Source organism: Colossoma macropomum, unplaced genomic scaffold, assembly GCF_904425465.1.
Source record: "Colossoma macropomum unplaced genomic scaffold, Colossoma_macropomum, whole genome shotgun sequence".
Taxonomy (NCBI): domain Eukaryota; kingdom Metazoa; phylum Chordata; class Actinopteri; order Characiformes; family Serrasalmidae; genus Colossoma; species Colossoma macropomum.
The window spans coordinates 33,349,471-33,370,540 of NW_023494793.1; the positions used below are offsets into that span (position 1 = coordinate 33,349,471).

General features: G+C 40.2%; 1 protein-coding gene across 1 annotated transcript in view; it reads left to right on the forward strand.

Moving 5' to 3' along the window:
- The first annotated feature begins 915 nt into the window (after window positions 1–915).
- Window positions 916–21,070, forward strand: part of prex1 (phosphatidylinositol-3,4,5-trisphosphate-dependent Rac exchange factor 1) — a 118,019-nt gene continuing 97,864 nt past the window's right edge. Inside the window, exon 1 of the mRNA XM_036579286.1 lies at window positions 916–1,666. Within this exon, the coding sequence (XP_036435179.1) occupies window positions 1,529–1,666 (138 nt within the window). The 5' untranslated portion in view covers window positions 916–1,528. The remainder of the gene's footprint in view (window positions 1,667–21,070) is intronic.

A 21,070-nucleotide genomic window follows, 5' to 3' on the forward strand; every position in this document is an offset into this window, starting at 1 on the left:
GAAACTATGAATATGGAAAATAAATCAGCTACAAATGTTTAAAGGGGATTTTTCAAAGTGTGCGCAAAAATCTGAAGCGTTTAATGCCTGTAAAAGTTTCCTCACAGAAAATCACTACACTTATATGGTTATGACTATACTGCTTGATGTCTGAGGCATTGTTTTACTAAAGTTTTGAGGCAAGGAATGGGCCTGAAAGCCATTAATGGCGGACCTGTACATGTAGGGCATTGTGAGGAAAAATATTCCCCAAAGAAAATGTATTTTTTCGGATTAATCACTTTTTTATCATCAACATAACATATAAAAAAGTAGGTTCACTGGTGGTTTTGGATAGTAAATAAAATGGCAAATTTTGCGTTGTAGTTTGTAGACAATGCGACCCTGGTTTCCATCACTACCACTGTAAAGAAATCTAGCTGGCAAGTTTCTCTACGATTTTATTTCACATCAAGCCACTTTAATGACTGTTTACATCTCAGTGACTGGATTATACAGAAATTTTGAAAAATCAGTGGACTTGCCCTTTAATTGCATTATCCCTTTGACCTCAGGATGCACTCTGAAATAAATTTATCGAACTGGCAACAGCACAGATTAGCGCTGAACTGTGCAGTGTAAGCACTCAGTTCTCTGTTTTCATCCCCTCAGGGCTCATAAAAATTAGCACCTGAGGGAAACGGGTTTTCCTTCTTTTAAACTTCTACAGAACCGCCTGTGATCTTTAGCCTTTTTTTGTTGACTCGGTCAGATGTTGCCGTTTTGGGGCAAACCTACATTCAAACTGAGGAGCAGCTCGGGTAAAAATTTAGACTAACAATAACAGAGTAAAGGTTCAAATGTCGAACCTCGCTGTTTAGCCGAGCAGCTGAAAAGAGAAGTGCATACGGAGCCAGGCTGTGCTGCTGAGCGCGAACAGGAGACGGGGCTAACCCACTCACACTCACACTGTCCCCTCAGTAGCTGACTGACTGATTTACTCAGTCCACACTCTCTCACTCCCACACTGTCTCGCTGCTCATCTAGCCTCCCGCCGGCGAGCTCTCTCTTCTCCGGGCTTAACTTTTTCTAGTACTAATGTCTGTTTAGCTCTTCGGTGCTAGCCGTGAGCTCGTACATCATGAGTTAGGTTAGCTCTTCTCTTGCTTGGTAAACAGTAAACAGAGGAGGACGACGGAACTCCTCAGAGGAGACACCGAGGGTCACTTCGACTGATAGAGCGCAGCACGCTGGTGAACGCTTCTGTCTCGCGACTGCTTTGACATTTTTTGAACAGATCAAAAAATACCTTTTCTAACGGACCGCTCGCGTGCGGAGTGTTTTAACTTTCCCTGAAGTTTCGCTGAAGCCAAACAGCGCGGAGGGGATTTTTCTGTTTTTTCAAACTGCCGCATCCTCCCCCTGCGGTGGGTGCCATGCGAGGGGAGATGGACTGAAAACACACACGGCTTCTGCGAGCAAGTGGCATCGTTTTTGGTGGGATTGTGTGTTTTTTTCCCTGGAAGGGGCTTCGGCGTGAGCGAGAAACATGGAGGAGGACAGTCCTCAAGAAAACACGGATCAGACCAAAGACTCGGACCGCCAGCTTCGCCTGAGACTCTGCGTTTTGAACGAGATTTTGAACACGGAGCGGGATTACGTGAGGACCCTCGCCTTCCTGCAGTCGGTAAAGTTTTTGCTGTTATTGTTTTTCCTTCCTTGAGCAGCGTCGTTTAGTTTAGTGAAAGCGCTGCAGCTCTTTGCTTTTGCTTGTTTGGCTACAAAGCACTGAACGGAGAGCTCGGTTAACGTAACGTGCTGTGGTTTTGATCCTAACGGAACACAAATTCGCTCATTTTATGAACGTAACGTTAAACAGTCAGGTAACGTTAGCTTGTTTGTGTGTCAGATAACGAGCAGCTCTGCCTTCAGCACGACCCTTTAAGAGTAGATGCGCAATAGTAAAATGGCTTTTGCGTCTTATTTCATTCATGTTTTTCTGAATGACTTTTAACGTAACTCATTCACAGTTGAGTCGTTTGGTTGTAAATAAGTTGTGAAAACGAGCATTTATGCGGCCGTAGACGTGAACGCTTAGCCAGACAGTTCACTTGTGCTGGTTCCCCGTTTAGCCGGTGCTTAGCCCACTGTTTTAAAGGACACAGCTTCACAAACCCTTAACCTTCCAGTGACATTCTCCTCCTCTTTAATCTTTAACGTATGCAGTTCATCAAATCTTGCTGCCACATCTCAGTTAAGAGTCAAGACCACTCCTGTCTCTTTGCCTCGGATTCTGTCACTTGCAAAAACATGTCTCAGAATCACTGGTGGTCAATCAGATAAAACATCTTGGGCTTAAATCCCTACAACTATGATACGTCCTAACGTCGTGGGGGATGGCTAAGATGCTTGAATCTTTATCTTAATGAAGGTGCTATCCAGATACAGTGCTCAGGTTCTCATGAAGAATGCCTTTCATATCAAAAGTGCTGGGCCATGTTAAGGAGCAGCAGCAGCAGCCACTCTTGTCTCAGTTCTGTTAAATGAAAGGTAGATAGAAGGGTAGGCTGTTGCATAAATCTTTAGACTGAAACCTGACATGTACTTTCTTGTTCTGTTTTGCATCACATCGTAACATTGCTTTTCTGGATTTGAGATCAGAAGAGTCATGAACCTTGGCGCGGTTTGCATTTGTATAGATGGTCTTACATAAATGCAGAGAGTTATGGAACTGACTGGGCTATACATTCCACTGCGTATTTCCAACATGCCATGCCAACACTTTAGTCCTGGTGCAAAGCCTATTGATCTGAGGATAAATTTAACAGCATCAAAAGGCTTTGGAGTTTTTAGAGGCTTTGCATACATGCTGGTAGCCTCACAGTCCTGAAAAAATCAGTCTTGGCCCAATGCTTCATAATCACATTGACTGGTTAAGTGCAGTGGCTGAAAGGGCTTTGTGATGAATCTGCCCGTTGGTGGTGGATAGCTGCTGGTGTCTTTGGCTTGAGCAAAAGAGTATGTTTTCACCCATATAGGGGGATGTAATTTGGTCATGCTTCATAAAGAGACTCAATATGAGGTGGTTAAGCTTGGCGTGAGAGTGTGCGTGTAGGCAGTGGATGCTGTTCGCTTTACACATATGGTTGCTCTCAGAACAAAATGGTAACTTTTACAGGTGAAGGAAAACGTTAATTTAATAAGTTTATTCCAGGTCATTTTGGACCATTTTGATTTGTTAGTTTATCGTAAAACATTCACACAATGTAAAAGTCAGCTGTCAAAAAAACAAAAAAACAGTAAGAACAGAGATTCAAGGTTTTGTTTCTGACAGTGACCGTGTATTCATATCCTACACTGGTGAGTTTAAGTGTTTGTTTCTAGAAGAGACCTTCTTTCCTGGGCCAAGAGCCATTGCCATTGGTGTGTGAAAGCGTGAACACCAATCAGATTACCCCTTGCTGACGAGTGTGACAGCTTCTCATCAAGATGCCCTCTGCCTGTGATCGTTATGTTAAGTGAGACGCCTGTTCACACGTCAGATGAAAATGATCGCAGCTAGCAGTGGCCTGCCCCCCCTTGATCGTGTCAAATCCAGCTGTGCGATTATGTGTCAGAGCAGGTAATGAAAGAGTCTGTCTCTCAACCCAAAGCAAACAATAACAAAGGCCTTTGGGTCCTGCTCTACACAAAAACCCAGACGCACATACTTATTGTGAACCTGACTGGCTGTCATTTCCTAGGGAAGCTAATAATCATCTTATCCTTTTTTTAGACTCTTGACATATTTATCCAGTATTTGTTTTTATTCAGAGATGATTTAAAGCTTAGTCTTCCCATTCTGATCAGTGCTTGGTTGCTCTATTGTTGATTCCTCAAGGACATTTTAAGCTGTCCACATTGTGAAAATGTCACATTATCATAGAGTGAAAGAAAGTGGCAGTAATTACACAAGAATTGACATAGCAGCCGATGGGTGACTGAAAGCACACCCTCAGTTCTAGAGGATGGATTTCAGACTGGAGGAGGCCATTGAGGATTACATCCTGTAGCTGTATATTATCGCTGTTAAAACCTCATAGTTCATGTTTTTTGCTATTATGTCTTTACAGCATTTCAAAACTAGCTGTCCTTTACATTACGTCAACAGTTGATGACGAATGAAGCAATAAAACACATGTTGTGATCTCATGATATATTAATGATAAATTATGTCATGGTAATGATAAATATCTTCATATTTCCCACCCCTAGACTATTAGAAATCATCTAGAATTGCTTAAAATAAAATCTTATTACATTAACATGCGTTAAAGTTATGAGAAGTTTTTAATTCTCTTATAAAGTTAGGTTATTTTCAGAAATATGAGGTTTTGTTACAACTGAAAGTAGGTAATGTGATCAGTAACTGGAACATGTCAAACACATCAGTCACACCAGCTCTGAAGGGGCTTCTGAAGCATTCAGGGCTTTGAAACTTGCTTTTGGATGATATGTGCATGAAGTTATGCCTACTCTTTTCAGAAACCAAATGTTGACGTACAGAGGTTTCGCATTTCTGTCCACTTCATAACCACTTCCAAGGACAAGAACTGAGGACTTAGGGCTTCAGCTCTAGTTTGCTTGTATTTAGTATCCATAAAAGTTGTACCAGGCCCCCATACCTCATCTCTTCAAGCAGATCAACTAAATTGGATGTGTCATGTTTATATTTTGTAGAGCAAGCAAGCCGAGAGCCAGGCATGTGTACCTAATTCAACAGGTCAGTTGCTCTGTGCATGCCCCCCTCTGTTTTACTGTGCACCAGTTGCTGAGAAAGTTGCTCCCCCACCTCCTCCCAGTCCAGCTGGTGTTGAGTCCTGAGCCCCAGCTGTGCTCTTCAAGAGGAGCGGATGCCCAAACAGGATGGCAGCGCTTTGCTCTGAAGAAGACGGAGGAAGTCAACCTGCTGCTTCCTGCTCTTTGCTTCTGGTTCTGGGGTTGAGTCCTTGCAGGGGAGGAAGCACCAGTTTAAGGTTTCACGTTTATAAATAGCCAGCCCAATGTCCCCTATATACTGACACAGTGCTTTTACAACGCTAGCCACCTCCAACGTCATGACCTTTCTGTGGCCTAGCCAGGTGCATCACTGGTCTAAACTTTGGGACGTTAGTGTTATAGCCTGAAGCTTCTTATAAGTGGCATTGTTATACCATGAACATCTGGCCTTTATCAGTACTTATTTATTTATTTGCAAATCAGTTTTTGTTTTATGTTGGAATTTAGAGACTTCAGCTTTTTAATCAGTGATTTATTTTTATGAATAGTTTGGCAAAAAAAAAAAATCATTTTCCACCTTGCCTGAAATGTTGCCAAGACGTGGTTAGTGTGTGAATTTTGCTATTTGGCTAATGTAGCTAAAAAGTAATGGAAACCTATACCCCACCAATGAGCTTGAACAAAAGTTTAAACTAAATTCAGGATGTTATATGGCTGTTGCTATTGTTTTAGCATACGTTTGTTCATTTTTATAGATAACATTGTTATTTAATGTCAGAAACCACATAAGTGAGTCTATATGAAGTTACTCTGCAACTTGACACAGTTTGAGGCAGTTGTATGATGATTTAGGCTTGCCTGCACCAGACCTCTATTGTGTCCTGTAGCAAGTATACGAGGCACTTCAGAGCATCAATCTAAATGCACTTATATAATCATTTGGAGTGCACAGTGCTTATTTTTTTTTAATTAAGTGTATGGACTTTTGTTTAAGCAGTTAATTTATAGCTGCATCAATTTATTGACCTGTCACTGGCACAAACCCAATGGGACATCACAAAGTAGTTCAGATAAGGTTTCCATTGATGTGGTTTCATCGTGGTCTGGGCCTGATTTGGCGCAAAAGCTAAGAAAGCCTGTTATCTAACTGTTCATTCCCCAGTCAGTCCAGAATTACAATGAAAATCACCTGACCCCTGGGTCCCTGTTGGACCTCACCCAGTTTTTCCAGTGCAAGCCTTTTGTGAAGTTTTCAGCACTGGTGTGGCTGTGTGCTTGTGCCAATTAAGGTGGAAGTCTTAACAGTGGCATCTACGGCCTGAATAGCCCAGTCATTCCAGTACTGCCCCAAAGCTCCACAGATTTTAGCCTGCCCTGTCCGAAAATGTCAGCTTATCGAAGTGTCTTGAAGTCATGTGTTGGTCTAAGCCATTTCTTGAAGGTACAAGTTGGCACAAAGAATGTTAGGAATCTGTGCTGTAAATGTCTCAGCTACAGCTATGCAGACACCTCCCTGTGGCCATGTTTTAATAATTTCCTATCAAATAGAAAGCAATCTCTGACAACTCTGAATTTGCATGAGCCTCTGTGCTATTTCATGCATTCTGATTTTGAGTGTTATTACATAAATTTGGTCTGTTTTTGTCTGTGGGCGCTGAGGCGGATTGTGATTGATTGAAGGACTGCAGAATTGTTTCTATCTTTTCTTCAAACCAGATCAGTACATGACCTTGTCAAAGAACTTTTCCAATGGAGCTTCATTGGAAGGCTCAGGCTTTGATAAACATTCAGTTGGTCATGTTTATTTGCATATGGATGGATACCTTAAGTATGTTCTCTTTGTCAGCATGTGGAGGTCAGTAGATCCTTTTGAACTTTGTAAAATAATCTTGCTCACTTCTTCAAACATTTTGATAAGCGAGGCCTTTGGTGGTTGAGTGTTCTAAGGTAACCTGTTCATTTGAATTGAATGGCTCACTTGTGAAGCCCTGTGTGGCCCCTTTACGTTTGTGTGAAGTTACTGACACAGCAGGGGACGGATAAAGATGTCTGTGACATCACATTGCATTGTTAGAGGGCTAATAAGTGTTTAATTGAAACATTATATTTATTGTGATATCAGAGTGAAGCCTGAAAGACAGTGAAGACAGTGGTAGAACAGCCACTTTCACTTTTTCATTGTATACACTAGAGGCCAACTGATGTGAAACATTCCCTCACCACCACTAATTTTAAAAATTCATATAACTGATATTGCTCAAAGTCTTTTTATGTGGTTAAAAATGAAACAGACTCCAGTAGTTTTAGTTAAATGGTGCTTTTCTCACTGATATTATTGTCAGTTGGAAACTGTAAATTGTCGTATGTCGATCTCAGGTCTCAATTGATTAACAGCATATAAACTGCAAACCCATATCCTACATTTTTCTCGTATTTAATTTAATTTCATTTGTGTTTTATTTTGATTTGAGCATTTTCCAACATCTCTTTAGTTCATAGAATCAAACAGGATGTTTTTGTACTGTTTTGTGATTGATATTTTTAAATGATGTTAAACATGTCTTGTAACTACAGTGTGAGTGAATGGGTGGGACTAAACTGCAGTAGTCTGAATAGGTGGATATGTGAATATATGTTGAAAATGGGCTGATTTTCAGCCCAATTTTCATATGTGGACCTTAACGACTGGGCAGTGAATACGTTTTGAACCTGTAATCATGTTTACTTTAAAAGACATAAAAGACTTTGAAATTCTTTTATGTCAAAACAGCAAGGTTCATTTTTGTTGTCATAATATGAGCTCATTAAATAATATGAATATTGTAGCTCTAGCTGGGAGTTTCCCAGAATACTTAACCGTTTTGTTGGTTTCTGTAATTTTCTCTTTATTTTTCTAACTCTTCATTAGCTCTCTTCACACAACCTATTAAAACATAATACAGGCTGCTTCTAAATGTTGATATTTTCTCAGCAGCATTTTCTCCAATTCAGTAAATCCATGTACCTTAATATCGACTAAATGATGTAACGTCCAAGCCCTAATATAAACAGGTTATGGTAAGGTATTGGTCACCTGGGATCTTACTCAGACAAGCTGACTAGATGCTGATAATTGAATCAGATCAGCATGGCAGTGTGCCATGGTACTCAGACACACCTGTCTGGTCCCTCCTCACCTTTCGCAAACAAGCCGACGTGCTAGTGGCATGTGTTGTGCATTATGAATGTTATCGGCCTGTTTGGGAGGTATGCTGGGTGCAGTGGAATGAGACAGGATGTCCTCAAGATGTTCAATAAACCGTGGACTGTAGTTCAGAAATAATTCATAGGATTATTTCTACCTTGGTCATGAAATTAATATTTGCATGACCCCTCGCTTCTCAGGTCATTGCGCACATAATGCTGTTTTCTTTTATTAACTGTTTAGTTGTTCAGGTGGGAAAGGATTTGTCTGCTTTGAATTGGCCAATTGACCCTTGCCATTGCTGTGTGTGTGGAAATGGTGGATTCTTACTTGGATCTTTACTTGTGGAATAGCAGTGTTTTCTCACACTCTCTAGACCTTTCATTTGGTCAGCACTCATCATGAAACACAGCAAATATTTTCCTTACAACACCAGACAATGGCCACTGATAAACTGGCATGTTTTACAAAGGATGAGACAGCAGTAAATCGGGAATCCACACACTGCTGGACTGACCCATTGGCCTCTTTCACTCAAAGGAATTCCTGAAGTGTCCTAAGGGAATTGCCCCTGTGGTCAGTGTGGTCAGCGCCTGGCCATGGAAGCTCTGACTGCTAAGATCTTGGGGCTTTGGCAGACACTGGCAGATGGATGGGATTTTCCTGTTCCTGGCTAGTGTGGAAGTCACTGTCATTGGTGGGGGTGAAATATGAACTCACCCGTCCAGTCTCGCTACGGTCAGGGCTGACGGATGAGCCGTTGCCGGGATGAATGAAGCATGACGCCCATACATTGCTGTTCTGACGCATAGTTCCAGATGGTGCCAGGTCATGGCGGTGTAGGCCATGGTTGTATGAATTAAATCAATTTAGAAAGAAAGTCGTAACAGTGTGTTTACCACCATTCATACTGAGGCAACTATGGCAATTAAAGTAATGCAGTGTAACCATGATAAACTCCTCCTCAAAACCATTCAATGGAAAGTCTAAGTAGAGAGCAAGAAGTGATGTCCTTGCATGTTTGTGGTAACATATAACGCAATGTGTTTTGTGACTGCCATTTCGCACAGCTGATGTAAAGTGGCCAGTATTATGCTGTCATGTGTTTTCCTCTTTATTTTTTGCTGTGAGTAGGGAGAGTCCTCGAGTCCAGCCGCGAAAGAAAAGATCTTTTTACTGGGTAGAAAACTAAAGGAGAGATTTGATCCACTGCCATGATCATATATTATTTACATATGATTCATGCGATGGTGATTGAGACATATCAACTTCATGTTCTTCACCAAGTTTTGTACCCCGAGTTCTCTTTGAGTACATTTTTGACATGTTCACAATCATCAGATTCATCTGCCAGGCAAGGGGTCTGAAGCACAACGACATTCTAAAATTTTCTTTTGCATTTTGCTTGCAATTCACAAGAACTAATGTAGTGTAGCTTTAACATATTGCTGTCTGTTTTTTTTGTTTGTTTATATATTTTTTTAAACAATAGTTTCTTGTTTTTTTTTTTGTTTGTTTTTTTACAAAATTTATAAAGTTAGTGTTACTTCCAAACTTTTGACCTATTGTTGATCTGCTCAATACACCAAGTTCTGATATTGCAGGAGGCTATGATATGCAAATTAACCCTCTAACAAACCACAATTTATCTTGTCTTGGTGTTGTGAGTTCCTGACGGAAGTCATTTGTTGAATCAAGCCTTTCATGTGATTCAGCAGAATAATGCAGGCTGGTCTTAATCTAGTCACACCACCTTGCATTTTTAGTATATTGCAAGGCATATTGAGATCACAGTATAGAGGTATGGAATAGCTGAAATTTGGGAGGTGGACCATGCCTGAGGGCTCCTCCTTCCAATCGAACGCCCTATAAATTCCCATCCTTACTTTCAGTTTCCTGGGACAAAGTTTTTGCATCAGTCCTACCACAGTTAAAATGCACTTGGGGGGGCTTTGGGGAGTGCGGCCTTCTAGCTCCAGACAGAAGCTGCCCAGAACTCCAGCCTAAGTTCCCAGATGTCTCTACCCATCCCTCAGTCAGTCTCCCCTCATACCAAGTAAAGGTAGCCTAACTGGTCCGAGCGAAATGGTCAGTGTAGTCCCCTCCCCAGTGCCACCCGCCGTGCATTGACCCCCTGGCTTCTCATGGCACTTCTCCACAAGCCCAATCACTCTTGCGTGGATAGGAGTCCAAACGCCTTCCAGATGGCCACTCCAATCTGCTCTGAGATCTTATCTGCACCACCACATGTCAATGCAAAGTCTTTGCACCAGTTCTATCAAATAGCCTTCGCCATGCAGCCACGACTGTTCCTTTAAAGCCTGTTTGTTTGCATCAATTGTGCTAGTACTTACAGCGCTTAATGATGCAGAGTTGTTCAGCAGTATGCAGTAGACTGTTGAATGCCCCTTCAAGACTTGGCTGTCAGTGATTTTTAGACGTATGCATGAATGTGACAGGAAAAGCTGTAAAAAGCTTTAATAACTTGTTTCCTTATGCTGTAGGAAGTAGATATGAAAAAAACTAATGGTTTAAGTTTCTGTAGAATTTGTGTAATTTTCAGGTTTCTCTGCTCCTTTTTTATTTAAAGCCATCTTATTTACTTACATTGCACTACCTTTAGCCAGTACCTTTTGTTCTGGATCTCTTTATGCCGGGAGAGTGGCGCCTTCCATGAGACACTTTGCATGGCCACGTTCCATAAGCTCCTCACAGCAGTGCATCCCGTGGCAGATGTCACAATATTAGCAACAAACTGGGTAACCTTTGATGTAATATAGTTAAAGCAGTAACTTTATTTGTAAAAATGGAAGAATGAAAAGAATGAACAAAGTTCAGACTTCAGGTTGGCTACTATAGTTTTTATCTGCTACGTATTTTTGTCAATGCCAATGTAAGGGCAATATTAGAAACCACATATACATGTATATTTGAGATTACTTGACAGCTTGACACAGTTTGAGGCAAGTAGTGACTGGGTGTGTGACGATTTGGGTATAAATTTAGCGTGGTGCTAATCTGTATGCTTCCATTACTTACTAACTCCTTTTAAAACCGCTCCAGTGCAAAACTACAGAAGCAAACTGAACATGTGGAGTAAGTGGAACATAGCAAATTTTATTTTGCATTTTATTTTGACCGAAACAACACATTTTTGGGTCATGTGAACGTCTTGAACTAATCAAAACATCAACAGAAACTCATGTGGAACATCTGAGGCTGATCAAAATCCTCGAAGCCTGCAATAAAATAGTCTATCACTTGTTCGGGGCTCATTTTCTATGGTGGTTTTATATGATAAAAGATGATATATCGTGCAGCCTGCGTGTTGAACCTATCGTCCTGTTGCCCTTTACTCGTTCTCCTCTCATCCTCTTCTCATGCTCTGTCTCTTGGTCATCGGCAGAGGCTCCCACTTCCGCCCCTGCATGCAACTCAAACAGCCGTGAACTCTGAAGCCCCGCAAAGCGGAAGTGAGAGACAAGGGGCTGAGCTGAAAGGGGACTTTGTTGCAGCGGGAACGGCTGAGGGAGGAGGGGAGAGCAGAGGGTGACAGTGAATCAGAGTGATGGGGAGAGAGGGGCTCGCTCGGCTCCCTCTTTCAGCTCTCCAGTCCTCCTGCCACTGGGCCTTTTGTCTCCATCCGCTGGGCCTCGGCCACAAAGAGAGGATTTTCCCCCCTCTCTCCCCTCCCAACCATTTTATTTATTCGATTTCACGCTATGGCGGCCAAAACGGCCCCTTCCTCGCATCCAAAACAGTGCCGTACCCTTTTACAGCGAGGCAGATTCTCACAGAGAGGCATGAAAGGGCCTTTCTCGAGGGTCCCGGGCTGTTTTTAGCTGAGCATTCAGATGCAGTAGGATCCTCGGGTTCGGTCAGCTTTGGGTGTTGCTCACGTTGTGGGAAACAGATTGACCTGCACAGGAACCTCACTTATACACTTGAAGAGGTGTGTGTAGTGAAGGAGTAGGACTGAAGTTTGCTTTGTCCCAAACTGAGCTACCTCTGTTGAATGCTGAAGAACTAGGCTGCACAATATGTTGTTTGTTAATCTTTATCAAGATATTGGTCTTTCTAGCGATATCTAGGTCTTACTGTGTGCAGTGAGCATCTTGAGCAGTCACAGTTTCAGATGAGTGTTTATGTGGATGTTAAATCAGTGTGCTCTCATGATCCAACACATGTGAGTTTTGGTCAAACCAGCACAAGCAAATCTTTAACCATGTCATTACTGATTTACCAATTCATTTCTAATATATTGTATGATGTACCACAATCATATAAATACGAAGCAGTGTAGAAGCACTACTAGTAGTTTGTTCATATCCTGCATGACTAGTGAGTAAACAACTGTCCGTTTGAGGTAAAATAGCGACTCCTATCTAGTCAATACCTCTGGCTGGAAAATTAAAATGTGTTGATAGAAGGAGATTCCAGATTTCCCCATTCAAAACATAGACTGTGTCTATGATTTCAGGCTCTGTTGTGGTTTATGTGTCTCTCTTGTATGCAGTAAGGTACCCTGATGACTAATACTATTGCTGTACTATCATTCAAGTAAAACCTGAAGTGTCTGATATGACGCCACAAACTACAGTTCTGTATTCTTTCCCAAAAAGAATGGAAGCTGTAGAGACAGTGGGTGGACACAAAGTCCTTAAAATTTGATGTTATATTTGGTTGTTGAAACATCCGTGTAATTATTTGATCGAAAACATGTTTTGCCTATTTTTCTGATGCTCAAAAATGAAGAATTTGTGTTTAATGGTTGTCTTAATTGGAAATTAAATAAATTAAGGGTCTCTGACACTGTACTGTACTTGACCAATTACTTCACAATATGTTTCCTTGGCATCTTACAGATATTGTCAGCTAGGGGTGGGAAATATGATGATAAATTGTCATCATCCTGATAAATGACATCACACTGCACTTTTCTGAGTTTATTGTGTGTATCATCAATGCTACTAGGCCACTAAACATATGCACATTTGATTGTTCCAACAGTTTTTCCTAAAAAGTTTATTTTTACAAACATTGAATGTTTAAAAATATTTAGACAAAATCTCAAACTAGTTGTGTCATAATGTCAAATAAAGGTTCTTTGTTACATAAATAAATAAATAAATAAATAGTGCAATGAATCTGTTTCATCTCTTTAGCAAACCTAAGCAAAAGAGAAAAGGAAAAATATTGTGACGTATTGAGGATCATGAAGACGCCTTCAGCTATGGCAGTACTGTGTCATATCGTCTTCCGTACTTCCATTGTAGAAGTCTTTTGCAGTGGTAAATTAAAATAAAAGGTGTTGCAAAATAAATTCTTCCAGATTGGATCGTCTATAATTGATCACAAGATCTAAGCATGTTTCGAATCATCCGGGTCAGTCTTAACTCAATCCATGAGAATCTGGAACTAATCTGAATTTTTCTGCAAGACCCTGCAGAGGAAAGCAGTTCCAGACTGTATCTTGGAGAAAATACAGATGAACTGAAGAATGCAGGATGGTTTAACCACACGAGAAGGGTTTCTTGATAATGGTGGAGATTCACTTTTCAAATTCCTCTTAAATTCTTCATACTAAATTTACCACGGCCAGAAGTTCCATTTGAAATGACCATCGGACGCGTAAACATCTGTGCAAGGCTGGCTTAAGGTGTCCAGCGCAGTGCTTCAAGATTGCTGTTCCATTTTAAACAGTGTTTTCTGTGTACTGGCCCAGTTTTTCTGAACACCTCTCCAAGTTCCTTCCTTTGTTGTGTATTTAAAACCTCTCTCGTTGTTGCTCCTTTTCACTGTCTGCTGAATGAAAGTGGCAAGCAGGCATATTTGCTGCTTTTTTAGCTGTGAAATGAAATCGCAGTGCATTCGCAGATTCTGTGGATTGCCTAGTGCATGTTCATGTTCTAGGCGCTTCCTAATTTTTCATAACCCCAAAACCACAATTTCTACTTTCCCTAAACTGTATCAGTCTTTCTGATGTTCGAATGATTTAATGTGTAAATATAAAACAGTTCTGCTTCATTCGTCTGTATGTTCTTATCTTGAAACAAATGAATCACTGGCATGCTACATCTTACTTACTCACAATAAGCAAGGTCCATGATGCATACACATTGCACCAATTGAATCAGTTTGTTCTCTTATAACCTTTGACTGTATGCCTGTCCAAGAATTTTAAATAATATACAGGCTATTCCGCTTGTAGTAAATTCACAGTGATGTAAACGAGTGCCAGTGTATCCAGTCACTAGTTTGAGAACTTGTTTAGAAGTAGTGTGAACTACCACCACAATTCTTCAAATTTTCAAATAAGTTTTTCCATTTAAATTCCCATTTTAGCTAAATCTAAATAAGTTTCACCAGCTGACAGGCACAGTAGTTGTTGTGGCTATTGATAGGTTGCTTTGACTCCAACTGTAAAAACGAAATGGCTCCATTTTCGCAGCTGCTCTCTGGAACGTGTGTGTGGGAACATCTATTATCAACAAATTGGTAAGCAGATCAATAGGTTAATAGCCTTCATTATATGAGTGACATGGATGAAACTTTGTTTTGAAAAGTGTTGGGAACAAGATGAGGGCTTGTTCGTAGTTTTTACAAATGCAGTGCGTAGCCGGAAGAGTGCTTTCAATTTAATAGAGAGGAATGACCGAATATGCTTTTGTGCACGGACTTTAATGATATTTTTATGACGTTTTTGTAGGGTGTCATTTTAAGTGTTTGGACAGGTTTCTGTGACTGGCTCTAAAAGATTTTCAACAGACTGCACTTAAAAAAAAAAATTTATATAAGGCTTTGGGCATGTCTCTTATGATGCCACTTATGTCTTGAATTCATTAGACTGATGTAACATCTCTCTGTATAGATACATTTTCATTCTTTCATGATGTCTTCCATCTTTTAAAAAAATTTGAACAAAAAATTAAACAAAATGTAAAAAAAAAATGTAACACTTATAGCAGGGGTACCCAGCTCCGGTCCTGAAGGGCCACAGTTCGGCACAATTGGGCAATTTCCCTGCACAAACATGCCTCCTAAACCTGTTAAATAATATGTTTATTCAGTCTGGTGTTGAGGCAGGGAAATTGCCCAACTGTGCTAGACTAAGGCCCTCCAGAACCAGAACTGTGGATCTCTTATAATATTGGTAATATTATAATAACATATGTTGTTTACATTGCTAATATATTATTTGCAAGTAAAATTAGGCGTCAAAACTGCGTATTGACCTTAGACTCATGTTTGGCTGGTCTAGAGCATCTCGATCTACTGACAGTGCTTATCTGTGGAGATTAAACTGTGTGTGCACAACTGAACATGTGTGTCAGCAGTTGGTACACTTTAACATAGCTGAATTCACTAATTAGAAGGTTTTCTGAACTATTTTGGACATATAGTGTGGATATCCTTTTAAATCTGTGTCAGGATCAGACTGTTTGACTGAGATCTCCGCTCCAGTGTCCTGTGATCACACTGTGCAGAGACCTGATGAAGTTTAATTAGTGATAAAGAAACCCCATTCATGCAGCCACCTTCCCAACACAGCGCTGGAGTCTCTTTAAATGTCTCACTTCTGTTTCTCCGTCTGATCAGCACAGGTCACGTGCTGTGGCTTTCAGGCCCACAAATGTCCATGAGCATTTTACACTTCTGCTTTTCAGCCCCACTCATCACATTTTGTGCTGAACAGTTTTGTTCTCCCCAATGCTGTGGCTTTTTTTACATTGTACTTTTATTGTTCTGTGTTTCACATCAAGAACACACATAATGATAATTTGATATATTCTGGATAATTGTTTTCAGCATAATTGAGTTTCCTTTTTATTATACACAGTAAATCAGCTTATAGTACTGGAGGATCTAATGTCTTTCTTTTTATACACTATGTGCTCACTTTGTTTGAGGAAATCTCATATTTTGCCTCTCTTTCACAATAGGCCCATGTCCTTGTTAAAAAAAAAGAAAGGAAAAACACATATGATTGCAAAAGGCAGAATTATCCATGATTTCTTTAGACAAAGAGCAATCTGCTCTCCACTATTGCAAACACTGTGTTCCCGCTTCAGTGGGCAGTTGTGGTCAAGAAGGCCATGATGCATTGCAGGAAATGTATTAGGAAATGATTGCTTATTGGCTAGAGATTTGTTAAAAAATAAAGCTGATTTTTTTATATGACATCATTTCAGGCTATTTAAATAAGCGTTTGCTTATTAGCTTTGTCTTGAAGAAAAACGGTGAGAAGTGTGTTCTTAGGCCAAGAGAAATTGTTCTATTCTATTCTTTTCTATTCTATTATATTCAATTTATCTGTTTTTTCAAAAACGTGTCTCAGTTACTGGCTGTGTTTGGTACCAAATATATGCCAAAATAACAGGAGAAAGTCTGAATAAGATGGGAGAAAACACATTTTCACAGACATTTTCCATTAATGGCCTTGATTGTTAAACCATTTGTTCAGACAAGGAAATGTAAAATGTTGTGTGGTTTGTTAGATTAGACTTTATTAGGCCTGTTCTGTCTTGGATGATCAGATCATATTTGCCAGTCATAAAAAACACTCATGCACATTTAAAATGATGCTTTCCGATTATTTGAAAAATAGTCTATTTCTGGTGTCTGTTGTGCTGCTTGTTTCTCATTCATGTGGACAAGACAAGAAGTCTTTTCAGTCTATGATTATGAGCTCAATTTGAGGCACCCAGACTCATGACTCAAGCGTGTAACAGACGTGTTCATGCTGTTGATGTAAGTATGATCGTTTTGCTCTATCGCACTTCATTGCTCTATTTTGGTGGTGCACCTGCTGCAAAACATGTTCTTTAAATAACTTATTCACTTATTTAAGACATGTACCTGCTACTAATTTAACTGTTTAGCCCCGAACATAATTAAGCAGAAACTTTAGTCGGGTCTCTTTAAAGGGGCTGTATGTAATATAATAATGATTGTGTAGTTTTTTTTACTTGTAAATTGTCTTTACTGCGCCGTAACATAATTTGTAAACTGTACATGTTTCAGTTATGATTGCATCACACATCAGAAGATGAGGTCACATGTATTTTCTGCTTTCCTGTCAGGGTTTCTCTATACAGCTGGCTGGTGCTTATAGACCATAAACCTTGCACCATGGTCTGGTGTTGCTAGGTCAACCATAACACAGTTAGCCTTGAAGTCTGCTGATGGCAGAAGTCATGGCAGAAGGCCCTTGACCCTGAGTCTTCTTGGATGAGAGTGCTGTCTATGAGAGCATATGGCCAGTCTGGGTTTTCTTACCTCGCTGTCTGACCGTCCTTGCCTGAGTGACTCGCTTCAAACAAAGGGCCAGTCACCCACGTCTAACCTTCTGCCACTCTCTAGACATGGACCAGGCCAGGGGGACTAGAGGCATAGTGCTGGGACATGGTGGTTGAGGATTTCCTTGAAACATATGCCCCATTGGTCAGATTTCATTAGCATTTTTGCTGAGTTTGTGGAATAATTATATGAATGTACATAATTTCAGATATTCTAAAACAGGCATGTCAAACTAGGGACCTTCTGTTCATGAAGGCCTTCCTAATTAGCTGATGAGCTCAATCAAGTGTGTTTTAATGAGGCAGTGTGCTGAAGTCTTCAATGTTTTAGCCCATGAGGAATGGAGCCTGACACATGTTCTAAGGGACTACATGCTTGAATTTCATAGCAGTCTCACCTGACTGACTAAGTGCCTTTTGCTGTGTCTTCAAGTCCAGCATCAGTATGGCTCTTGCCAAAATGTGAGCTCATGTATTTTTTCGTTTGTCTGTCTTGGATGCCTTGAGTGAAATGACCATTGAGGTTCAAGCATTTAACTTGTATTTAAAGGTTAACTTGTATTTAGCATGTGTTTAGTGCAAGATGTTGAATGATGAATGATTAATGTCATCTTTTTTCAAGCCACAACCATTCTAGCATTAACTACAGTAAATGTAATCAGCAAAGGTCTTTAGATAGAATATCTAATATACAGATAATGTTAAACTCTAACAAATTATAGCTGGTTTAGCTGAATGCATCATAAATTAATACCAGGTAACTACATCATCTCACCTCAGAGCACAACATTATGCACCGCTTTCCACATAGCCACTGAAGCTAAAAGAGCTAAGATGCTTGAGAAAACACATGTGGGAACACTTGAAGTTTTCAGATGATGAGAAATTTGCCATAACATGAAATATCATGAAGACAAACAAATTGGATGAAATTGTTTAAAAAATACAAGTTTTGTGATCCTTGTCCCAGTACCTTTTGGTATGCTGCAAGCCCGACACCACGGCTGATTTCAGTTAATTTATGCTACTGCCAGAACACACTATTAGTACATCTTTACCATCTACTGGATATGTGTTTCAACAGCAGTAACAAACATTCCTAAAGTTATGGTTAATTATGCAACACAAATATTAGAGCTGGTTTACATTTCGCATTTATATGTTTCATGTTCGGATCATATTTGTGGATTCCTTTTATACTTTTCACTAAATAACATCCTCGTGTCGGCAAATGAGGTTTTACTTTCCTCCTGGAAGATGTCTTTCTGTTTTACTTTTACCCTGTTATGATATCAATTGAGAAACTTTGCTTTGATGCTTTCATCAACCCAGAGTGCAAGAAGACGTTTGGGATAACTTCAGCCTTGCATATCCTCCATCTTACATTTCTTTGTTTACCCTCTGTGTGTCTGCTAGTCAGCACTCGGCAGACACATTTCTGCTTATGTAACCGTGTGTGGATATAGAAAACGCTTTCCATTTACACTTGTGTCCAATGCGATCAATATCCGTCTCTGACCACCTCTGAATGTGGTTTGAGTTACCCGGTCGTAGTCCCATCTCACATCTTTCTTGGGTGTGTTTACACCTGGCTTTTCGTGCCATCAAGCGAAATTTGAACATGCTTCGCTCACCAAAAGTGCATGTTGATGCAAGGAGTAAACAACCTCTTTTTGTGTTTAAGGGCGATTTTGAGAGAGTATATGGGCGCCTTTCGGAAATGCTAAAGACTACGTGCTAAATGTTAACATGAACGCTAACAGTTCATTTGACTGTTTCTTGCTAGCTTCCATAAATTCCATTTATTGTCGTTTTAGCATTCTTGACTAAACTGCCTGATTCTTGTCATGATAAATCATGGTGACTGTTTACTTTCTGTTTGTAATCAGGTCAAATGCACTTGTTTTTTTCTGATAATGAAAGTTCAAATGTTTTGCACTGATTGATTTACCCTGAAACAGGAATTACACATCTCTCATTTTGAAGATTTGAAGATGGTTCTTTTTTGTCTCAAAGGTTTTGTAAAGTAAATTAGTGCACAAGGTTTACATCTGCATTCTCTGCAATCATAACTGATTGCAAAGAATCAGCAGGTTTGAGATGTTCAGACTTACTGATTGATAAGTCTGACACAATCTCACACATGCAGCCTCTAATCACAGATCTGCTGAGGCCTTGCAGAAAAAGCTGAAGCTGAAGGTTGCAGTGACATGCATGCGTATGGCCTGCTTGTTTGTGCTGAAAGCAGTTGACCGCATGCAGCCTCTTCACACTGCACTGCTTCCTGTCCGAGGACATCCTTCCCCTTTTTGTTTTGTCAGACAGAGAGCTTCGCTTGCTAGTTTGCTTTTCTTTTTCCTCACAAGTTTATTTTCGGCTTTTTAACTTGTGTGAGAATTAGCCAAAATTTGACGTGTTTCTTCTGAAGGGAGAAGGGGTCGATGACGATTTCATACACTTCTAGTTTCCTGCTTTGGCACCACATGCTAGTAAAATGAGGCAAAGAACAGCACTTGCAGAAAACCTTGCTACAAATGTGTTTACTGATCTTAAATGAGATAAGATGTTAAAAGTGACGCCTTGAGTCATGTATTAATTTAGACTCGGGTGCTAAAAGGGGCTCTTTGTCGGGATGCCATAGAAGAACAACTTCTGGTCCTCTAAAACACCTTTTGATAGATAGTTCTTAAGAGAACAGTTTGTATATGAGATGTAATGCAAGTGTGGAGAACCAATTTGAAGTTCTACATAATGTAAGGGTTCTTTATGAATGTAAGGGTTTTCCTAGAGCCATACAACTAAGACAGGATTTACCACCTTGTTATGCTGGCTAATTAAGTCGTAGTTGTAATTGTTGATTAGAATGAGGCAAACTAGTTTCTGTTTGCATACTAATGAAAGACTTTACACTGTCTTTTGGGAAAGGCCATTGAAAAGGTCTTTACTGATGGTGCTTGACCCTATGAGAGAATGTGAAAGCAATATAAAATGGCTCTTTTGAAATTCAGAGTTGAGGCACTTTGGAAGGGGCTAAACTGCTACCACTCAGTTGCTCACCCCTCTGCTCTTTTCTAAATTAACATTGACAATGCGGTTCTATTTGCTGCCACTGAAATGCCATTCTGATACCATTGTGAAGCCAGGCTACAATGGAAAGTACACTCTGCAGCCCTTTTTCTGCTGCTAGGAATAAGCTGGCCAAAGCTTGCTTGCACATGCCTTAATCTGTGATACTGCTTCAACTGTGCAGTTGCACTGCGACTGAATCCTACAGCAGTGGTGGTTGCACTGAACAGGTTATAACCAGCGCTGTTGTTTCTGCAAGATTCAAAGTGTAGATATTCTCAAATGATAAAAGTTCTTTGCATGTGACTGGATACTCCTGCCAGCTGCTGTGGGCAAATAGCCCATTTCTCACCTCAAGACTCAGAAGCGTGAGACAGCATCATGTGCCATTTCCCTTCAACCACAATTGTGACACTTGTAGCCTGACAACTTGAGTAGACCAGACCAGAGTTTTTTGTACATTTCATCTGCAAAGGCCTTCAAAAATAAAAGGAAAAAAGTTATTGTTGACATAAAAAATATTGCTACAAATAAATAAATTACAGCTTTTTTAGACTGCATCCCTTTCTGCATGGCTGTTGAAGCTAACAGAGCAAAGATGCCTGAGATCACATTTGGAAGCACTTTAAAAACATTAAGAAAACTGCTCAGTGCAAGATTTACGATAGAACGTTGGTATATCACAGAAGTATGTCAAGTTTGACGAATCATGTCAAATATGTGAGTATAGCAATTTTTATTTGAGTAGCACTTGTCTTTGGTGAGGACGAACCTAAAACCGGGG